General features: G+C 49.8%; 1 protein-coding gene across 1 annotated transcript; it reads right to left on the reverse strand.

The window, feature by feature from the left end:
* Positions 1-8265: 8265 nt before the first annotated feature.
* KLF11 (KLF transcription factor 11) lies at positions 8266-15534 on the reverse strand (the record flags this gene model as incomplete). The annotated part of the gene is made up of 4 exons (XM_080342126.1): positions 8266-8570; positions 10551-11544; positions 12883-13137; positions 15493-15534. 4 exons carry the CDS (start codon positions 15532-15534, stop codon positions 8266-8268), a joined length of 1596 nt encoding a protein of 531 aa, XP_080198252.1.
* Between the last annotated feature and the right edge of the window lie 1302 nt (positions 15535-16836).

Genomic DNA, 16836 nt, shown 5'->3' on the forward strand with positions numbered 1-16836 from the left:
CAAGAGCTCCCAGCACACCGGCTGGGGTACTTGGATACCTCAGTGGCCCAGAAGTAGCTGGAGCAGAGAGCAGAAGTCCCTGCATAGCCTGGGGAAATCGGGTGGGCCCTCTGGAGCAAGGGCTCTTCAACCCATCTGAAAAAAATCCGATTTTGAACAACAGCACTTTATTTTTTGGCAGGAACAGTCGTTTCTAGACCTACTAATGCTGCTGAGCTGTGTCAGGAGTACAGTTTCTCTGCAGCATGTCAAGTGTCAGTGGACAGAGCTCGTGGAGGTTGTATTAGTTTTCAACAGCTTTCAAAAACTTCCTGGGGTGAGCAGAATGTGCCTGTGGAGAGCAAGATAAACACAGGAGACCTGCTGACACCAGCACCATAGGTGACCGTGGCACTCCATACATTTTCTTGCTTTAATCACTGTTTTAGGTCTCCCTCTAATTTGGATTTTGTTCTATTTGCCAGGACCTGGCTTGTGCCAAGGCCCCCAGAGTGTTTGGCACGTGTGGGGAGATGCTTCCAGGAGCTTGGTTGCCCTTGGTGGCCTCCAGTGACACAGTAAACCAGAAGGACAGCCACAGTGCTGTCAGACCATAGTGTGACATCCGCAGGTAGGACATAGCAGCAGCTGCCCCTGCACCAGACAGAGCGGGCAGCGCAGGCTGGGAGCAGGCAGTGCAGGCAGAGAGGGGGCAGCACAGGCTGGGAGCAGGCAGCGGGCAGCACGGGCAGGGAGCGGGCAGCGCAGGCAGGGAGTGGGCAGTGCAGGCAGAGAGCGGGCAGCGCAGGCAGGGAGCGGGCAGTGCAGGCAGAGAGCGGGCAGCGCAGGCTGGGAGCGGGCAGCAGAGGCAGGGAGCGGGCAGCACAGGCAGGGAGCAGGCAGCGCAGGCTGGGAGCGGGTAGCACGGGCAGGGAGCGGGCAACACGGACAGGGAGCGGGCAGCACAGGCAGGGAGCAGGCAGCGCAGGCTGGGAGCGGGCAGCGCAGGCAGGGAGCGGGCAGTGCAGGCTGGGAGTGGGCAGTGCCGGCTGGGAGCGGGCAGCGCAGGCTGGGAGCAGGCAGCACGGGCAGGGAGCGGGCAGCACGGGCAGGGAGCGGGCAGCGCAGGCAGGGAGCGGGCAGCGCAGGCAGAGAGCGGGCAGCGCAGGCTGGGAGCGGGCAGCACGGGCAGGGAGCGGGCAACACGGACAGGGAACGGGCAGCACAGGCAGGGAGCGGGCAGCGCAGGCAGGGAGCAGGCAGCGCAGGCTGGGAGCGGGTAGCACGGGCAGGGAGCAGGCAGCACAGGCAGGGAGCGGGCAGTGCAGGCAGGGAGCGGGCAGCACAGGCAGGGAGCGGGCAGTGCAGGCAGGGAGCGGGCAGTGCCGGCTGGGAGCGGGCAGCGCAGGCTGGGAGCAGGCAGCGCAGGCTGGGAGCAGGCAGCACGGGCAGGGAGCGGGCAGCGCAGGCTGGGAGCAGGCAGCACGGGCAGGGAGCAGGCAGCACGGGCAGGGAGCGGGCAGCGTGGGCAGGGAGCAGGCAGTGCCGGCAGGGACATGGCTCTCCTTCTCCCCAGCTCCCTCTGCCCCTGCCCTGCCTTCCTTCCTAGAGTTTCTCCCTCTGAGGCTGCATTTGGTGACTGGCACAGGCAACAGCTCTACAATTGCAAGTTCTCTGAAAGGAAAGCCTAAGTTTTAAAAATTTGGCAGAAAGTTACTATTAGAAAACAAAAAATATCCAAAATGAACATATTTTTGTTAGGTTGCAACAAATCTCTCTTGACCTAGCACAGCCAACCACTAAGCTTCTTCACAAAAACAGCTCATCAGGTAGCCAAGGGAGGACATCTCTATACCCAGAATTAAGGTGCATTGGTTTCACTGGTAAGCTTTTCAGTATCACTGAGAGAAAAGGAGGAGCTGCAGGAGCACAGGCAAGTCCAGAAGGGTCTGATGCAGCTGGAACAGTTGCTGCATCATGGAAAAGGTGAGAAAAAGAAGTTTTGGGATGCAATGAGGGGCCCTCGAACTGTGCCGTGGTCTCACAGGCTTTCCTTGTGCTGTAAGATGGTGCGCATTCTGACCGTAGCCACCACAGAATCACTCACAACCATCTGTCTTATTACTATTTTTTTTTCAAGTCAAGCAAAACCACAGTTTCTGAGAGGATTGAAGGGGCTCATTTTTTCAGCCAATCATGAAAAATTGCTCTTGAGTGTATGAAGAGATATCACAACTTCTGATCTTAGTGACTTCCACGAGTTGAGGAGGTTTCTTACCTGGCCATACAACAAGACACCAGCTGAGACATTCTGGTGATGAAAGCATTAAACCCGTATTTTTTAAACTACTCAACCCAAGATCTTGAAAAACAAAACAAATGAACTTGGAACTACAGAAACAGTTTGCACACTTATGGAGACTCTCAATTTCACTCAAATCTGAGTTTTTCCATCTGCAAACAAATGCTTTGAATCCTTTTTGTTCTCCTTTCTTTGCGGATGCTTTTCTTTCTGACAGCACTGCAATGGATGCTTCTTTTTGCAGAGCTCTGCCTTCTCAGTAGCCCAGAAAATGGGCAGAACACTTTCCCAAAGAGCAACTAAAAAACAGACGAGCAGCAGAGCAGTTTTAGGAAGCGAGTTGTTTTTTACCTGGCGTGTAGCCATCCAGTGAGATCTACAAGCTTCAAGAAGTCAGTCAGGAGCTGTAAGTAGACTTGAGTGGGGACAACAAAGCTGTGACTTGATTCGTGCTTGGGTGAGACAGCTGGAAATAATGATGAAGAGCAGCCAGTCACCATAAGCATTGCTCCTCAGGACAGGAGGTCTTCATAGTCCACTTCCACCTCTGGGACCCTGAATGCTGGTCATTTTACTCAGCGTACGTGGGGTTGGCCCCTGTACGTTTGTATCTGCCAGCATCCTGTTGCCAAGACCTCTGGGAGTAAGGCAACAAACAGTCCCTGTTGCATCATGTCCACTGCCCTGCTGTCATCTATTCACCTTCACAATATTAGATGAGAAGGGAGGGTGGCACCTTCATCACTCCAGTAATGTTTTTCTCCATCCTCCTTCCTCTGAGGATCAAACCCCACTAAGCCTTCAGCCAAACTATTCACACGTGCACACTCCAGGAGCTGAAACAGAGCCACTGCCCTGGATGAGGAACAGCCCTGGAGTCGCACCACACGAGCGTGGTGGAGCTCCCCACCACAGCACACAGAGGAGCTGGAGCACCAGCTGCCTGCCATGGACTTCATACACAAGGTGGGTTTTTTCCCCCTGCTCTGGACACAAGACATGGCAATTATTTGCACAGGGTGAAGTGGGCTTATCTGGACAATGATAACCAAGAGAAGAGAAATCGCTCTGAACTTGAGGGATACTACAATGGACAAAGTTAAACCTACAGTATTCATCCCATCTAGGAAAAACTCTCCCAGGAAAGGGCGTGCTCCAGCTTCCTCAAGTTTTCTGTATGCATAAGATGTGCCCATGGCCTTCTGCACTCATCAGGATGTAAATGTCACCTGATGTGACAAATGTCAAAAAGTCCCTCCTCCTACACTCAAGGACTAAAGCAGAAAATGAGGAAGGCTGCATTAGACAGCGGATAGAAAATGCCTCAGTGCTAACACACTTGCCGCAGGGAAGGCAATCCCATGGACTGCCAGCAAACATGGCTGAGGCTCTGCAGCTCCCTCCAGAACAGTCTCACCATTTCCCTAGCCTGTAGGTTGCTGGGGTTTGAGTCATTATTTACTTTCTGCACACATGGAAGTTTGCCTTTCCGTGGCCATAGCCTACCTGCCTCAAGCTGCCTTGCCAGACGCAAATGCAAGGTAAACAGGCAGATGAGCTCACAGATTATACTTCAAACTAGTTAGAAGATTTATCCCAGAGGATAAACTCAAGCCAGATGCAACCCAGAGACAAGAGCTGGCTCACAAGAGACAGCAGATGACGTGCCACCTTCATCCTTCACAGGATGCTGAGCACAGCTGGAATTTGAGTTAGCCAGAGCCGTAGCCTAAGCCAGAGGAGCACATCGAGCATACAGCCTCCTGGCAACACGGGCCACCTCTGCCCACCCAGCACTGCAGCTTCAGAACGGATTCACATCTCGGTATCCTCACCACAAGCAGATTGGTGCCGAGCAGTTTGTGAGCCAGACAAGGCTGGAGCTGGAGGTTTGGTCATATAAGCACAGACAGGGAAGCAATGCTGGTCTAACTGCAAAATGTAGCATTAAACCCATGGGCACATTTGAGTGCGCATGCATTTTTCTTTAGAAAATTATTTGTTTTCATGGATTTAGAATGGCTACAAGATAGACAGACTCTTGCCTGCACAATGCCTGTGTTAGCTGGGAAAGCTTCCTCTCACATGTGAGCTGTTTTCTCTCACAAGATGAAGCCGTTCCAGACTCTGGCCCCATGAGGACATGCACCAACTGCACCTCCTGGCTCCACGTAACAGCTCAGACCACAGCTTAGTTCTACAAAAAAGCAGAAAGATGAGCACAGAGCTCCGAAATCCATTGTTGTGTTTCACGTAAGCAAAGTGAGGGAGACAAGCTAAAAATCAGCAAAAAAAAATTGCAGGTATTGTTTAGGGTATGACGTGATGCTCATAAAAATCTTCCCTGAAAAACAGTAGTAGGGACAGGTAGGACGTCTTCCCCTGGGAGACAGAGGCGTTATGGAGCACTGCAGAGCCCAGGGCTGAGAGCTGAACGGTTTGTGCTACTCCGCCAGAACACATCCTGCAGCAAAGCCTTCCCCTCCAGCTGTTCTCCCAAGGGGGAAGCAGGACCATCCACAGGATCTTCTCTTTTCATCTGTGGAAGAACCATGTGCTCTTCCACAGACAAAGCCTTGAGTCACTGCTCCCAGTTTGCTCTCCAAGGGCTCTGACTGCAGAGACTGAGTCACCCTGCAGTGAATGGCCAGGACAGAAAGCTGCTGTCATTACACCCTCTCCTCCGCTTCTCTTCCATTAAAATGTCACCCTGCTAGAAATAAACATTGCTGCAAGTTGGGATCCGATCAGAGGGAAAGAAACACCAGAGATGCTTTAAAATTCAAAGTAGTTGCTACTGTTGTTGCTGTGGCTGGTCACCTCTTTCTCAGCTGAGACCTGGAGGTGACAACCAGCCTGCCAGGGCCAGTTGCCCAGCAGAGTGCAGGTGTGCGGGGACGGGACAAACCAGGGCTAATGCAGCCAACTTTTGAGTCAATTGATAATTTCTTCTTTATTTCCAGCATTTGCGCCATGCACAGCTTGCAGCACTGACAGAGTAGCACTCAGGCCATCAGCTTTTGTGACAGCTCCTGGAGGCCATGCTTAGAATAGTTAGGAATCCCGAGACTCTTGCTTTCAGACAGCATGCAAAAACCCCAGTCCCTGGCAGTGGTGTATGCGTTCCAGCAAATGCACAAGAAGCATTGTGTAAAATCATAAATGGACAAGCACTGGTCAATTTACAACAAGATCCAAAAAGTTCTGCCTTTACAGGTTAAGCGAACTAGCAAGCCCCAAAGTCTTCCACTGGCCTAGATATAGAAGGTAATCCAGATGGATTGGAATGGAAAATGCAAAAACTGAAAATTCACATTTTTTTACTATTTAAAACCAGTCACATTACATACTTTTTATTTCATAAAAGTTAAAAACAAGTACAAAAATGTGATTCCATTTATTTAAAATAAACGACTGAACAGTAGCGTTCAGGCAGTAAAGTGCAAAGAGAGCAGCTACCCAGTCATGCTTCATCCATAACAAACCCTCAGGCAGCAGGAAGGAACAGAAAGAGCAGAGGCAGCCAGGCCGCGGCTCAGCGGGTCATGCACATCCGCAGCAGTGAGAGCAGCACGTCCCGGACGCGAGCGCTGATTCCTGCACACACCTCGCAGGAATCGCAGGCCAGGTAAACCCAACAGAGAGGGAGCCGTCACTTTTCCACATCGTGACACACATGCAGGACGCACTTTTTTAAATTTCAGGTTTCTCCAGTCCATCATTTCCCTCCTGTTATGCAACAGACTAACATGACAATTTACTAAATTGTAACACAGGTTTCCAAACTGTCTTGCTCAGGTGAATACCATAAATGATTAGTCTGAAAAAAAGAATTAAATACTAAACTGGCTACTGGACTGAGACAGAACAGTCTTCCCCTGGTTAAAAGCATGCTAAAATGGCATCCAAAAGTCAAACTGCTTGTTATAAGGGATTTCTGGGGAAAAAAAAAAAAAGCAGCAGCAACGTCTCTTCACCACACAAATTTAGAAAACTGGGTATCGACAGAGAACAGCAACACCACAAGCACCCCCTTTACCAGGAAGGGTAAGTTAGCCGAGCCCTCCACAGAGCACAAAGCAAGGTGTGCGCACGCTCAGCAGCACATACGCTGAGGACAGGGGGGCACAGCGGGTGTCGAGGGAACAGGGTATGGACATTTCAAAGGTCAGGCACGAAAACTTCAGTACACTTAGCACAAGACTCCAATTTAGTGCAGCTTGAAAACTTGTTACTCTTATTTATAACTATAGGCTTAAGTGTGAAAAACAATGACAGTCTGCTTTCAACTGTAACAGATTTCTGCTGATTTCAGGGGAGCGCTAGCTGAGATCAGCAAGTCTTCCTCACACAGATGAGAACTGTGCTTTGCCCACACCAAGAGGACAGACCAGTTAACACAGCAGTGCAAGAGATAGCGCATTCCTAGTTACTCACATTTTACACATCCAGAAAAAATAGCCCTCCTCAGTACTCAACTAAGCTTTGGTGTAGGAGTGGCTGAAGGGAGAAGAGTCCAGAGGGAATAAACACCACAGAATCATTTCATTGGGCAAGCGAGCTGTCTTCCAGCACACCACCTGGTGCTTCACAGCACAACAGCTCTACTGTCAGCTCTGCTACAACACGTATGCGCATCCTTCCGCACCACGGAAACAGAGCAGTCCAGTTGTGCTCCAGGCATCTCGTTTTATTACTCATACCATGCCATCACAACACAGCACTCCTGCAGCCAGTGAGTTCACTTCTTAGCTATATTTACACTTGGTGTAAAAGAAAATCCATTCAACAGGGAGAGTATCTCATTTAATAGAAAAGGGTGATTTTATACAAAGTACTGTGGAGAAGTATAAGGCCACATGAAGAGCATCATCGAGTTGACACGGTGGCTATTTCTTAAGTCTAGACATGATTAGTACTTACTCTGGTTCTTTGACACAGGTAAATGAAAGCCTTGAACAATTTCCTATAAGGTGCACAAGCATCCACAATACATAAAATAACCCCTTAACTTTCCATTTCTCCTGTACTCAAAAAAAAAAAAAATATATAGAGACCCTTGTCCTTTTTGCATTTTCTGTAGATTTTGATATGCTGGTTTAGTAAGACTGAAAGTAAAGCATAATTTTTAGTGTCAAAGCTTCTAAACAGTGTTTGTGCTTCTACCTCCATCAGAGCAATCTGGATCCTCCAAATTTTGCTCCAGTGAAGTGTGGACTCAGGAATGGCCAGTATGCCAAACTTCTACCAAGAGTCACAACAGCTTCCACTTGCAAAGGGTATGAACTTATAAAATGTTGAGGATTTCAACACTTCTTTTCTGAAAGAACGTCATTCTGCTTTGGGTTGTTTTAAAAAGGATGGCACACTTTGATCTCAAACTCCCAATGTCACCTGCATAAGGAGGGTGTAACAGCACCAGCCCATTGCAAGGTCAGGATCTGCAAGTGTGAAAATCCCAACCACTAAGAGTTATCAAATATTATATGTTTACAAAATGCATTGAATGCAATTCTTCAGGTTTACTGAAAAGGAGTTTCCAAAACTCTGGGTCTCATTCTGCACACCCCTACTAATGCAGGTCAAGTAATCTGCCTGCATAACAAGACCAAAATGAATAAATACAAAATATATTTGGTATAGAAAATACTAGTATAAAATTTAAAAATCACCCTGTTTTACTGTCCATCGAAATATTAACAGCAAGCATTAAAAGTGACTTTTTTAACCTATTGCCAAAATCATTTCCAAAGAGTTCTGCTTTCCTGAAGTGCTGGTGATTGCATTTGCCCAAGTATTGAAAAAACAAATAGGGAAGGGACAAGGCAAGATATGATAGTTTTCTCACATGGCATTATTCACAGAGGACCTAAAGGAAACTAAAGTATGCACAAACATGGGGGAAAAAAAGCCATTGTCAGTTCTGTTGTAGCCAGAGCTCTTCCTGATTTTCAGAAGGTTTTTAGAGAAGGATCTTTCTCTCGCTACCCCTGACAGACAGACGATGGCATGGGGATAAGCATACTGAGAGCACTGCTGGTTTTCGGTTTCTCTGCTGTGGCGATTCTGTTGAGTTTCCCAACCTCTGTCTGCCAGCTGGGGATCTTCTTTGTGGTCATATGGCGGCGGGTGTGCTTTGTCAAGTGATCACTGCGCATGAAGCGACGCTCACACACAGGACAAGCAAACTTCTTCTCTCCTGTGTGAGTTCTACGGTGGCGTGACAGTTCATCTGAGCGGGCAAACCTCTTGTCACAGCCATCCCAGCTGCAGCTGAAAGGCTTTTCTCCTGCAGGACATAAAAGAAGTATCACTTATTTTTGAGAAGCTGTGTTACAGTTTTATCAAAGAACTGACTTAAATCTTGCCTTACAAAAACTAATGAATTCCACAGAACTGGTTAGCTCAAGTTGTGTTCTACAGAAAAATCATAGGTATCGTTTCTGCTTATTCCCTCATACCTCTTCAAATGTTCTTTAATCAAGTCTATTTTTTCAGTTGTCCAAAACCCCATTTTAAAGAAAGAGCTTGTTCATATAAAGCTATTTTATCTGTTGTCTGAACTAGAAGCAACCCTGTGTGATGGCTGCTGCATGTAATCAACAAATACTGCGAGCAAAGAGGAAGCCTGGAACCGATGCTCAGGGTCCTGCTGCTCCAGGGATCCAGTCCCACACACAAACGCACCGCCCCAGCGAGCACCGCCGAGAAGCAGCCCGTGCTGCCATCCCCACACAGCTGGAGCCGCAACAGGCAGCTACGAGAACTCTGCACACCCAGGAATGACAGCAGTCAGGAAGGCTGGCCTTGTCAGCCTCTGCTCGTCCTGCGCAACTGCTTAACATCAGACCTATCCTAGACAACATGGTCCACTGCCTGCAAACACCATAAAGAGAAACATCTGCCACATGACCCAGATTTATGTTAACACTTTGGAGCAGAACAGAAGTGTCCAGCAGAAAAGAACAATGCTTCTGTGGGGCTTCCTACTTCAGATATTGAGAGTAAAGTTCTATGTTTGGTGCATGTGATATCACCTAGCTACTCAGTGTGCAGGGAAAAGGTGGGAAAAGAAAACCAAACTACTCTGCCCTCTGATCCTGTAACGTGGACTGGTTTGTGAGGGTTCAGCGTGCTTCACCTCCCATGGATGTCCTAGTCTTAATCACACTACAGGGACACACACAGCTTCCCTACGGATCAGCAGCAGCACATGCTCAAAGCGAGACGCCTATTGCTAGTCTATGTTTATCCTGTAGTGCCAGATTAATTCAGCAGCCTGCAGCACTTCCTCTCAAGCCAGAAGTAGAAGCATCATCTACCTCTGAGCTCTAGTTTACAAGGATTATCAGCTTCATACAGAGTTTAAGCTCTTTCCCCAAAGGAACTGCAAAGACAAGCTGGCAAACTTATGCAAATCCTGCCATGGAAGCTGACATCCAATAAACCACAGTGTCTGTGGGGCAACGAAGGGTGAGGGAAAAAAGCCAAGGAGAAACAAAATTAGACAAACTTTTGAATGAGCTATTCTGTACCAATCTCCTGACATGCCTATCCCCCAACATCAAAAATAGTCCCTGAGAACTCAAAGTTAGTCATAACAGGATTTTGGCTCCAGAAAAAGGATAAGTAAAACACACATATGCTGTCTCCAGACTGACCAGACTTTATGCAGCAAATCAGCTCATATTAATTAATATTAATTTTCATTTACCTTTAAAATTCCCTTTCTGTAACTGAATAAACTGGTACATTCCTGCAGAAGGTCTACTTATTAACGCAGTAGCCCAAAATCTCGATGCATTCCCATTTAGCCTAAACAAAACTCTGGAAAAATAGGCGGTTTCTGACTTTCTCTCTTTTTATTTACTCGTGTAACAATTAAGACCAACTACCTGTACTATGGTTTGCTTACCCCAGCCCTCTCCATGCCCCAAAAAAGGGGACTTGCACAACTCATTTTGATCTAGTCCAGATGGCAGGATTCCACTCAAATCTAAACACACACACAGAGACGCCAAAGCTTTGCTCCAACTGAAGCACGTGAAATTCAACTAACACTATGGGGTCAGCTGAGGTCTCAGAACAAAGTCTGTCTTGTTTTGCTTGCCCACGGAAAATGAACACTCCTCCCTTCTCCGAGATAAGGAAAAGTTTCCTCGCGACCTGCCTCTCCCCTTTCTCACCCTGCCTCCCCAAAAATGTGCATTTCAGCACCCTAACACAAGCTAATGTAGAAGCAACAAAGGACCTGCCCTGTTGTACACACCAGTGTGGGTGCGAAGGTGGGCTTTGAGGTGGGAACTTTTGAAATAGGTTTTCTTGCACCCAGGGAAGTTGCAAACATAATTCCTCCGTCTAGAAAAGTCCATCTGGGGAGCACAGCTTTGACCAGAAGTGATGAACACAGGAGCAGGAGCAAGGGGCAGTAACTTGGTGTTCCCAACAGTCATTACTGTTTGCGGGCACTGTGGTGTCTGCGTGACAGCAGTCTGTGGAAGAACCAACATGACGGTCCCCTGAGGCACAGAAGGTCCCATGAGTACGGGCTGAGAGAGCGGGGCTGTCTGTGGTAAAATAGGTTTCATGGGAGTTGAGGCTGTTGGAGTGGAAGTCTTGACATAGGCATTGATCATACTGCTTTGTCCATTTAAAGGGATCATTTGACAGAGAACTTGGGGACTTGAAACGGGGGCAGGTGTCACTGGGGTAGCAACTTTTTGCAAGTCATTTTCACAATTCTTTGGTAAGTGGGTCTGCGGTGAAACTGGCTGGACTGGTAGTTGTCCTTTATTGGTCACACTATCACTGGGATCACGTGCATAAGGTTGATGTACCGGAGAGGTTTTGTTAATTAAATCATCTGCAGCACACGTGTCCTGTGGCAGTCTGGAATGTCTTCGGTCATCCGCTCCACACCAGTCTCTGGAAGTCCTGTAGCCTGAAGTTACCTTTGTTTTCTCTTGCACAGCAGGAATGTGATGGTAAGAAGAACTATCACCCGTGTGTCGTATCACGCTTGTTGCCATGGCCCTGCAAGGCTGAGGGGCAAAGGATTCAGATATCACTGGCTTCTGAGTGCACTGTTGCTCTACGTTGATAACAGATGGCTTGGTTATAGGAGAGGCACCGGTCGTTGATGTGACTGAGCAGGAAGCTGTGTTCGCCATAACAGTCCTTGGTTTGGAGTAAGTGACTTGTGAGGAAAGGAGCATAGCAGCTGATATCTCAGCAAAGTCAGGGCTGTGCGGAGGGGTCATGCACTACAAAAAAGAAAACATCATTATACAGCACTGTAATTTCAAAGCACAATTTTTCACTATCTTTACTGTGAAAAATAAAATCACACTCCCTCCCCAGAATCTCAGAACCTGCCTCTTGGGACAAACTGATGAAAGCATACATTGCTTCATCTGATGGTTATTCTGAGTATGCTCAAAAGCATATTAATAAAAGGAAGGCAATGAGGCAGATATAATCCTGCATAAAACACGGCATGTCTGCTCACTGCACTACAAAACACTCTCATTCCTTTCTCCTCAGCAATGGGTGCAGCTGTAAGAGGTTATGAGCACTTTGCTGTTCACAGAAAACAAACTAGCAACAGACAGTAACACTGTACCCTTTCTTTTTCAAACTTCCAGCACACCCTAGATCTTTTATCAATGATTACCCCATCAGCTGGTGGCTACTTCTGAGATAAACACAGAGTGGCTCTCTCCCTTCTTATTCATCCACTTCTCTCTATGCTCTCTTGCTGCCACCACGCCTTCTTCCTCCTTTACCACTGAAACTTACGCCTGTCTCTTGAGCAGCACAGGAGACAATGCCAACATCGAGAGGCAGAAGCATAAGAGAAATCTGTCAACCAGCTGCCACACCACCTCAGCCTCTTTCCTCTCTTATTCTACTTTTTCCTGACATAACCGTACACTAGAAGCCTACTGGCTGAAATGGGCATTAACCATCCAAAGCCTGAATGGCACCAAGCTCTTGTTTAATACCTACTTCTGTTACAATATAAATTCAGACCTAAAAAAATGGTGATTCAACTGACATTAGTCAGCCAGAGTAGACCAATGCCCTGGAGAAATAACAGACTACATGTGCAAGTACACAACACAGAAACTAATTGCATTGTCTGTTTCATAATGGGAGCCTGTACTTTCTCTTACAAGTATCAGAGTAAAGCCAAATGTCACCAAGAGCATTTTTCCTACAGTGCTTGCAGAGAAGTTGGTGTTAATCATTGATGCTCGCTCTGCCATTCTTACTCAAAGTGCTCCAGGAAACCTATAGTAACTATCCAGACAACATCCTTTGCGTACCTGTCAAACTAAATAACCTGTCAGCAAGGGCTTTTACATCTAGATTTAACCAGAGCTCAAACCCCTATATTTGCCATTCCAGAGACAGCAGAAAAACCCACACTCAACATGCCCACCTCACTACTCTAGGTAGACCAAAGAGCACTGGCAATACTGTAGCTATTCTAGGCAGGGACACCTAAGCAAGCTCTCTTTTTCAGCCAAGTCAAAACACTGCAGAGATGTAACATCCAGACAGCAGGTATATTTATTTTGCCCTCATGTTTTTCTTACCAGTGTAGATAAATAGTCCTTTGGTAATTCAGACACAGCCTCAGCGTGCATTGTGAAATCACCAGAATCCGAGAAGGGTGTGAGTGGTCTTATCTTTAATATGTCACCTTTCTGCGATCTTTGACCCCAGGAGCTCATACAAACAAGCGCTTCAACAGCTTCAATGTCATTCTGCTCCAAGGTGCTGCAGGTAGACCTTTCACTGTCATGACGCTGCCTTTCACGGATAGACTCGTAGATGTCCACAATGTCAACCTAAATGTAATTGGATTACTGGCTATTAGGACAAGTCAGAATACAAAGCTGACAACACCCACATACTGTCTGCTAAGGATCAAGGTCATCTGAAACAGATCTTGTGCCCACAGCAAGGCTTTTACCAACCAGCTCAACTCTCACCCTCCCCCACCAGTTCATCTCCCCACCCCTGTTACCCTTTAAAAAAAAAACCTAATCAACCAACCAAAATATGATTTACAGGAAAGCAACAGATTTGTGTGTAGCTCACATTTCCAGAGTTACTTTCCTGCATTATATGGCTCTGAATAAACACAGCCCATGCCTGCATAGAAGTAAAAAGAAGAAAAAAAAACCCAAACAATTTCCAACCTTGTTGAGACAAGGCTATTTCCTGGACCCAAAATACAACTGCTATTCAGCACTAATTTCATTCCGGTAACATTTGGAAGTTAAATTTCAGCTGACAGTAAGATGCTTGAAGGTATGTTCACTGATTCAGAGTACCACACCTTGCAAAAGTATTTTAATCTTATTTTTACCAACAGGGAAACGAGGGTAAGGGAAAAGAAGAAAAATAGTCTTGAAAGCACAATGGGAATTGTCTGTATTGTGCTTTGGCAAGGTATAATACTACACAGGTGTGAGGTATCCCAAATGCACTATGAATACCATAAATACAGACATAATCATATTGATTTGTTTCCAAATGCAAGCATCACAGAAAATTTTTGTATGTGTATGCATGCAAAACATTTGACTCCTCTGTAAAAGGATAATCAGACTTCACAAAGCTCTCTCCGTGCTTGGCACTGACTCCAAAAGCTACGCTGCACTGCTGATTTATGGCTCACATGCCAGGTCGGTCTCAACAAGGTTTCCAAACTCTTCCAGTCTTCAGGCACACCAGTTAACTGTGAAGGCTGGGTTTCAGACACGTGTACCAAGATTCTGGAGCCTACTGCTGTTATACAGAGTGCTTATATACCACAGCAAAAGGTATATAAGGTATATATATATATATATATATAAGCAAAAGGAATATAAGCAAAAGTGCCACAGAAAGCACCACCACAGCATTAGCATGGCCCAAAGCCCTAGAGGGAACGATACTTGTGGGGTAACATCACTTACACACCTAAGTCAATGAGTTTTGTTACTGAGTTTCGTTAAGCACCAGTGTTGCAAAGATGCAAAGCTGTATCACTTAGTCTCCATTATGGGGACATGTATGGCAAACACCTTAAAAAGAATGGATCCAAAGTGCCAGTACTGGACTCACAGAGGACTTGCGCCTAAACCAAGGGGTACCATGCATGGAGATGTGAAGGCTGGGAGCAGGAAGGGGTTAAAGCACTCTAGAACAGAGATCCAAGCACTCAACTGCCCTGACAGAGACTTCCAGGAATTTCCACTGAAAACAGAACTGGAACAGGGCAAAAAAAACGATGTCGCCTGCCAGCCTGGACCCAGAACGCCTGTGAGACAGAAGCCACACCAGGCGAGGCTCAGCATTAAGCAGCGAGAAAGCCTGCAAGTGCTCCTCCAAGTGCAACTGCTGGCAACCAATCCAGCAGATTTATATATATATATATATGTATATATATATATATTTTTTTTTTTTTTTACAACTGTACGTTTTAGGACAGCAGTTTTCCCTAAAGAAACACGAAAAAATATTCCTCGCTTAAAAAAAAAAACAAACAAACAAACTTGAAAAACTAAAAAATCCCTTTTCTCGAGGCGAGCGCGGCAGCCCGGGCTCTCCCGCTGCCAGCGACACGGCTCTAACCGCGCCCGGCCGCCTGTCCTCACATCACCCCGCCGGCTGCCGGGGACCTACGTGCGCGGGCAGCCGGCGGGCGGGCGGGCGGGGACGACGGGGCTGCGGGTCCCCCAGCGCCGGGCTGCGCCTCTCCCCGCCCGCGGGGGCAGCGCCACCCCCTCCCGCCCCTCTCCTCACGAAGGGTGCCCCCGGCCGGGCGGCGCCGCGGAGGGGCGGATGGCGGGAAGAGAAGGAGGAGGAGAAGGGCAGGTCCCGCCCTGCCGCCTCCCCCGCACGGCTGCTGAGGCAGGGCCCCCCCACCCCCGCAGGTGACCGGGGCAACACCCGCCCCTGAAGGATCTGCCCTGCAACGACCGGCGCCCCAGCGGCAAAGGCACCGACCGGCCACCCCCTGCGGCGGGTAACGGTCTCAACCGACCATCCCCCCCGGCGTGAGTAACGGTCCCGAGGGGCCGCCGCCCCCGCTGAGGCACTAACGGTCGTCGCGCCCCCGCCCGCCGCAGCGCACGTGCCGGGCGGAGCCGGCTGTCCCCGGCTCGGGGGGCACCCGCTGCCCGCCGCCCTTCCTCCGCCCGGCCCGTGCTTACCGCGGACGCATCTCCCATCTCCGAGCACGGCGAGCCGTGCATGGTGCGGCTCCGGCGGGCGGCGGCGGTGTGACCGGCGAGCAGCGGGAGCGGCAGGCGCAGCACACACAGCGGGAGCGGCGCGCACACACACACACACAGCGGCGGCCGGCACCGCCCCCGCCTCCTCCCCTTCCCCCGCCTGCCGGGCTGCGAGCGGCGCGGGAAGCGCTCCGGGCCGCTCCCTGTGCCAGACAGCGCGGGGGGGAGCGGCGGCGGGGAGACGGCTCTTGGCCAATCACCGCCCGCCGCGGCCCGCGGCCGGCCAATGAGCGGCGGCGGCCGGCGTGATCGCAGCGTGCCGCGGGGCTGCCGGCAGGAAGGGCGGCGCGTGGGCACGCTCGGTGGCGGCTCAGCCGGCGGCGGGCGGGAAGGCGGGAGAGTGGGCGGGGCCGAGTGACGGGTTTGGGGAGGTGGGAGCGCGCGCTGGAAACTGGGGGAAAGGTCGGGCGGGGGCGGGGCGGTGGCCGGGAATGCCCGCGCGCGCGGGGGTGTGGCGGGGCGGGGCGCGGCGTGGGGGCGCGGCTCCCCCTTCTCCCCCTTCCCCCCCGCAGTGCGTGCGGCGCGGCACGCAGGCACTCCTCCCCGCACCCACCCCCACACCCCCCCGCCCCGCCGCGGGTCTGTGTCACCCGCGGGCGCTGGGGCGGGATTTCGGGGAAAACACCCCTTTTCCCGCACGTTCCCACCGCACGGCTGCAGTTCTCCCGTCGGGCTCTGCCAGGTCCCACTCCCGGCGTACGGCGGGGAGGGGCCCAGGCGCTGCCAGCTGGATCGGCCAGAGGATCCGGGGTTAAAAATAACCCTGCCGCCCCCCGACAAGAATATTAAGGGCAGACAGTGCGGTTCGGCTGGTGCCCCGGCCCTTGCTCAGCTGAGGACCCGCGGGGCCCCCCGTGCCAGCTCGGCAGGCGTGTTGTATTATAAAATATCTTCAAATCACAACATATTTATTTTTAAAAGTGTATTCTTTGGGTTTTTTGTTCACCTCCCAGTCCTCGGCCGCTTGCTTGCTTTTTTCAATGGAAGCCAAAACTCGTCGTCCATCGAGTTCCCAGTGTGGTTTGTGGTTCCACCGGGCGACACCGGACCCCGGTGGCAGCAGCACCAGTGGGCTGGGAAGGGGCAGACCTGGGTCCCACCAGCGCTTTCCCAGGCGGGCCCTGCCGGCTGCCTGCCTGCTGGCTCCAACAGAGCACAGACAGCAATAAGCATTTTTTTCTACTGGATTATCGCTACTTGTTCCTTCCCCCATTTCTGAAGACAGGACATCCTCTGTGTCGATGTGGAGGACATGGGAAGGAT

This window comes from Nesoenas mayeri (assembly GCF_963082525.1).
Source record: "Nesoenas mayeri genome assembly, chromosome: 3".
NCBI classification, from domain to species: domain Eukaryota; kingdom Metazoa; phylum Chordata; class Aves; order Columbiformes; family Columbidae; genus Nesoenas; species Nesoenas mayeri.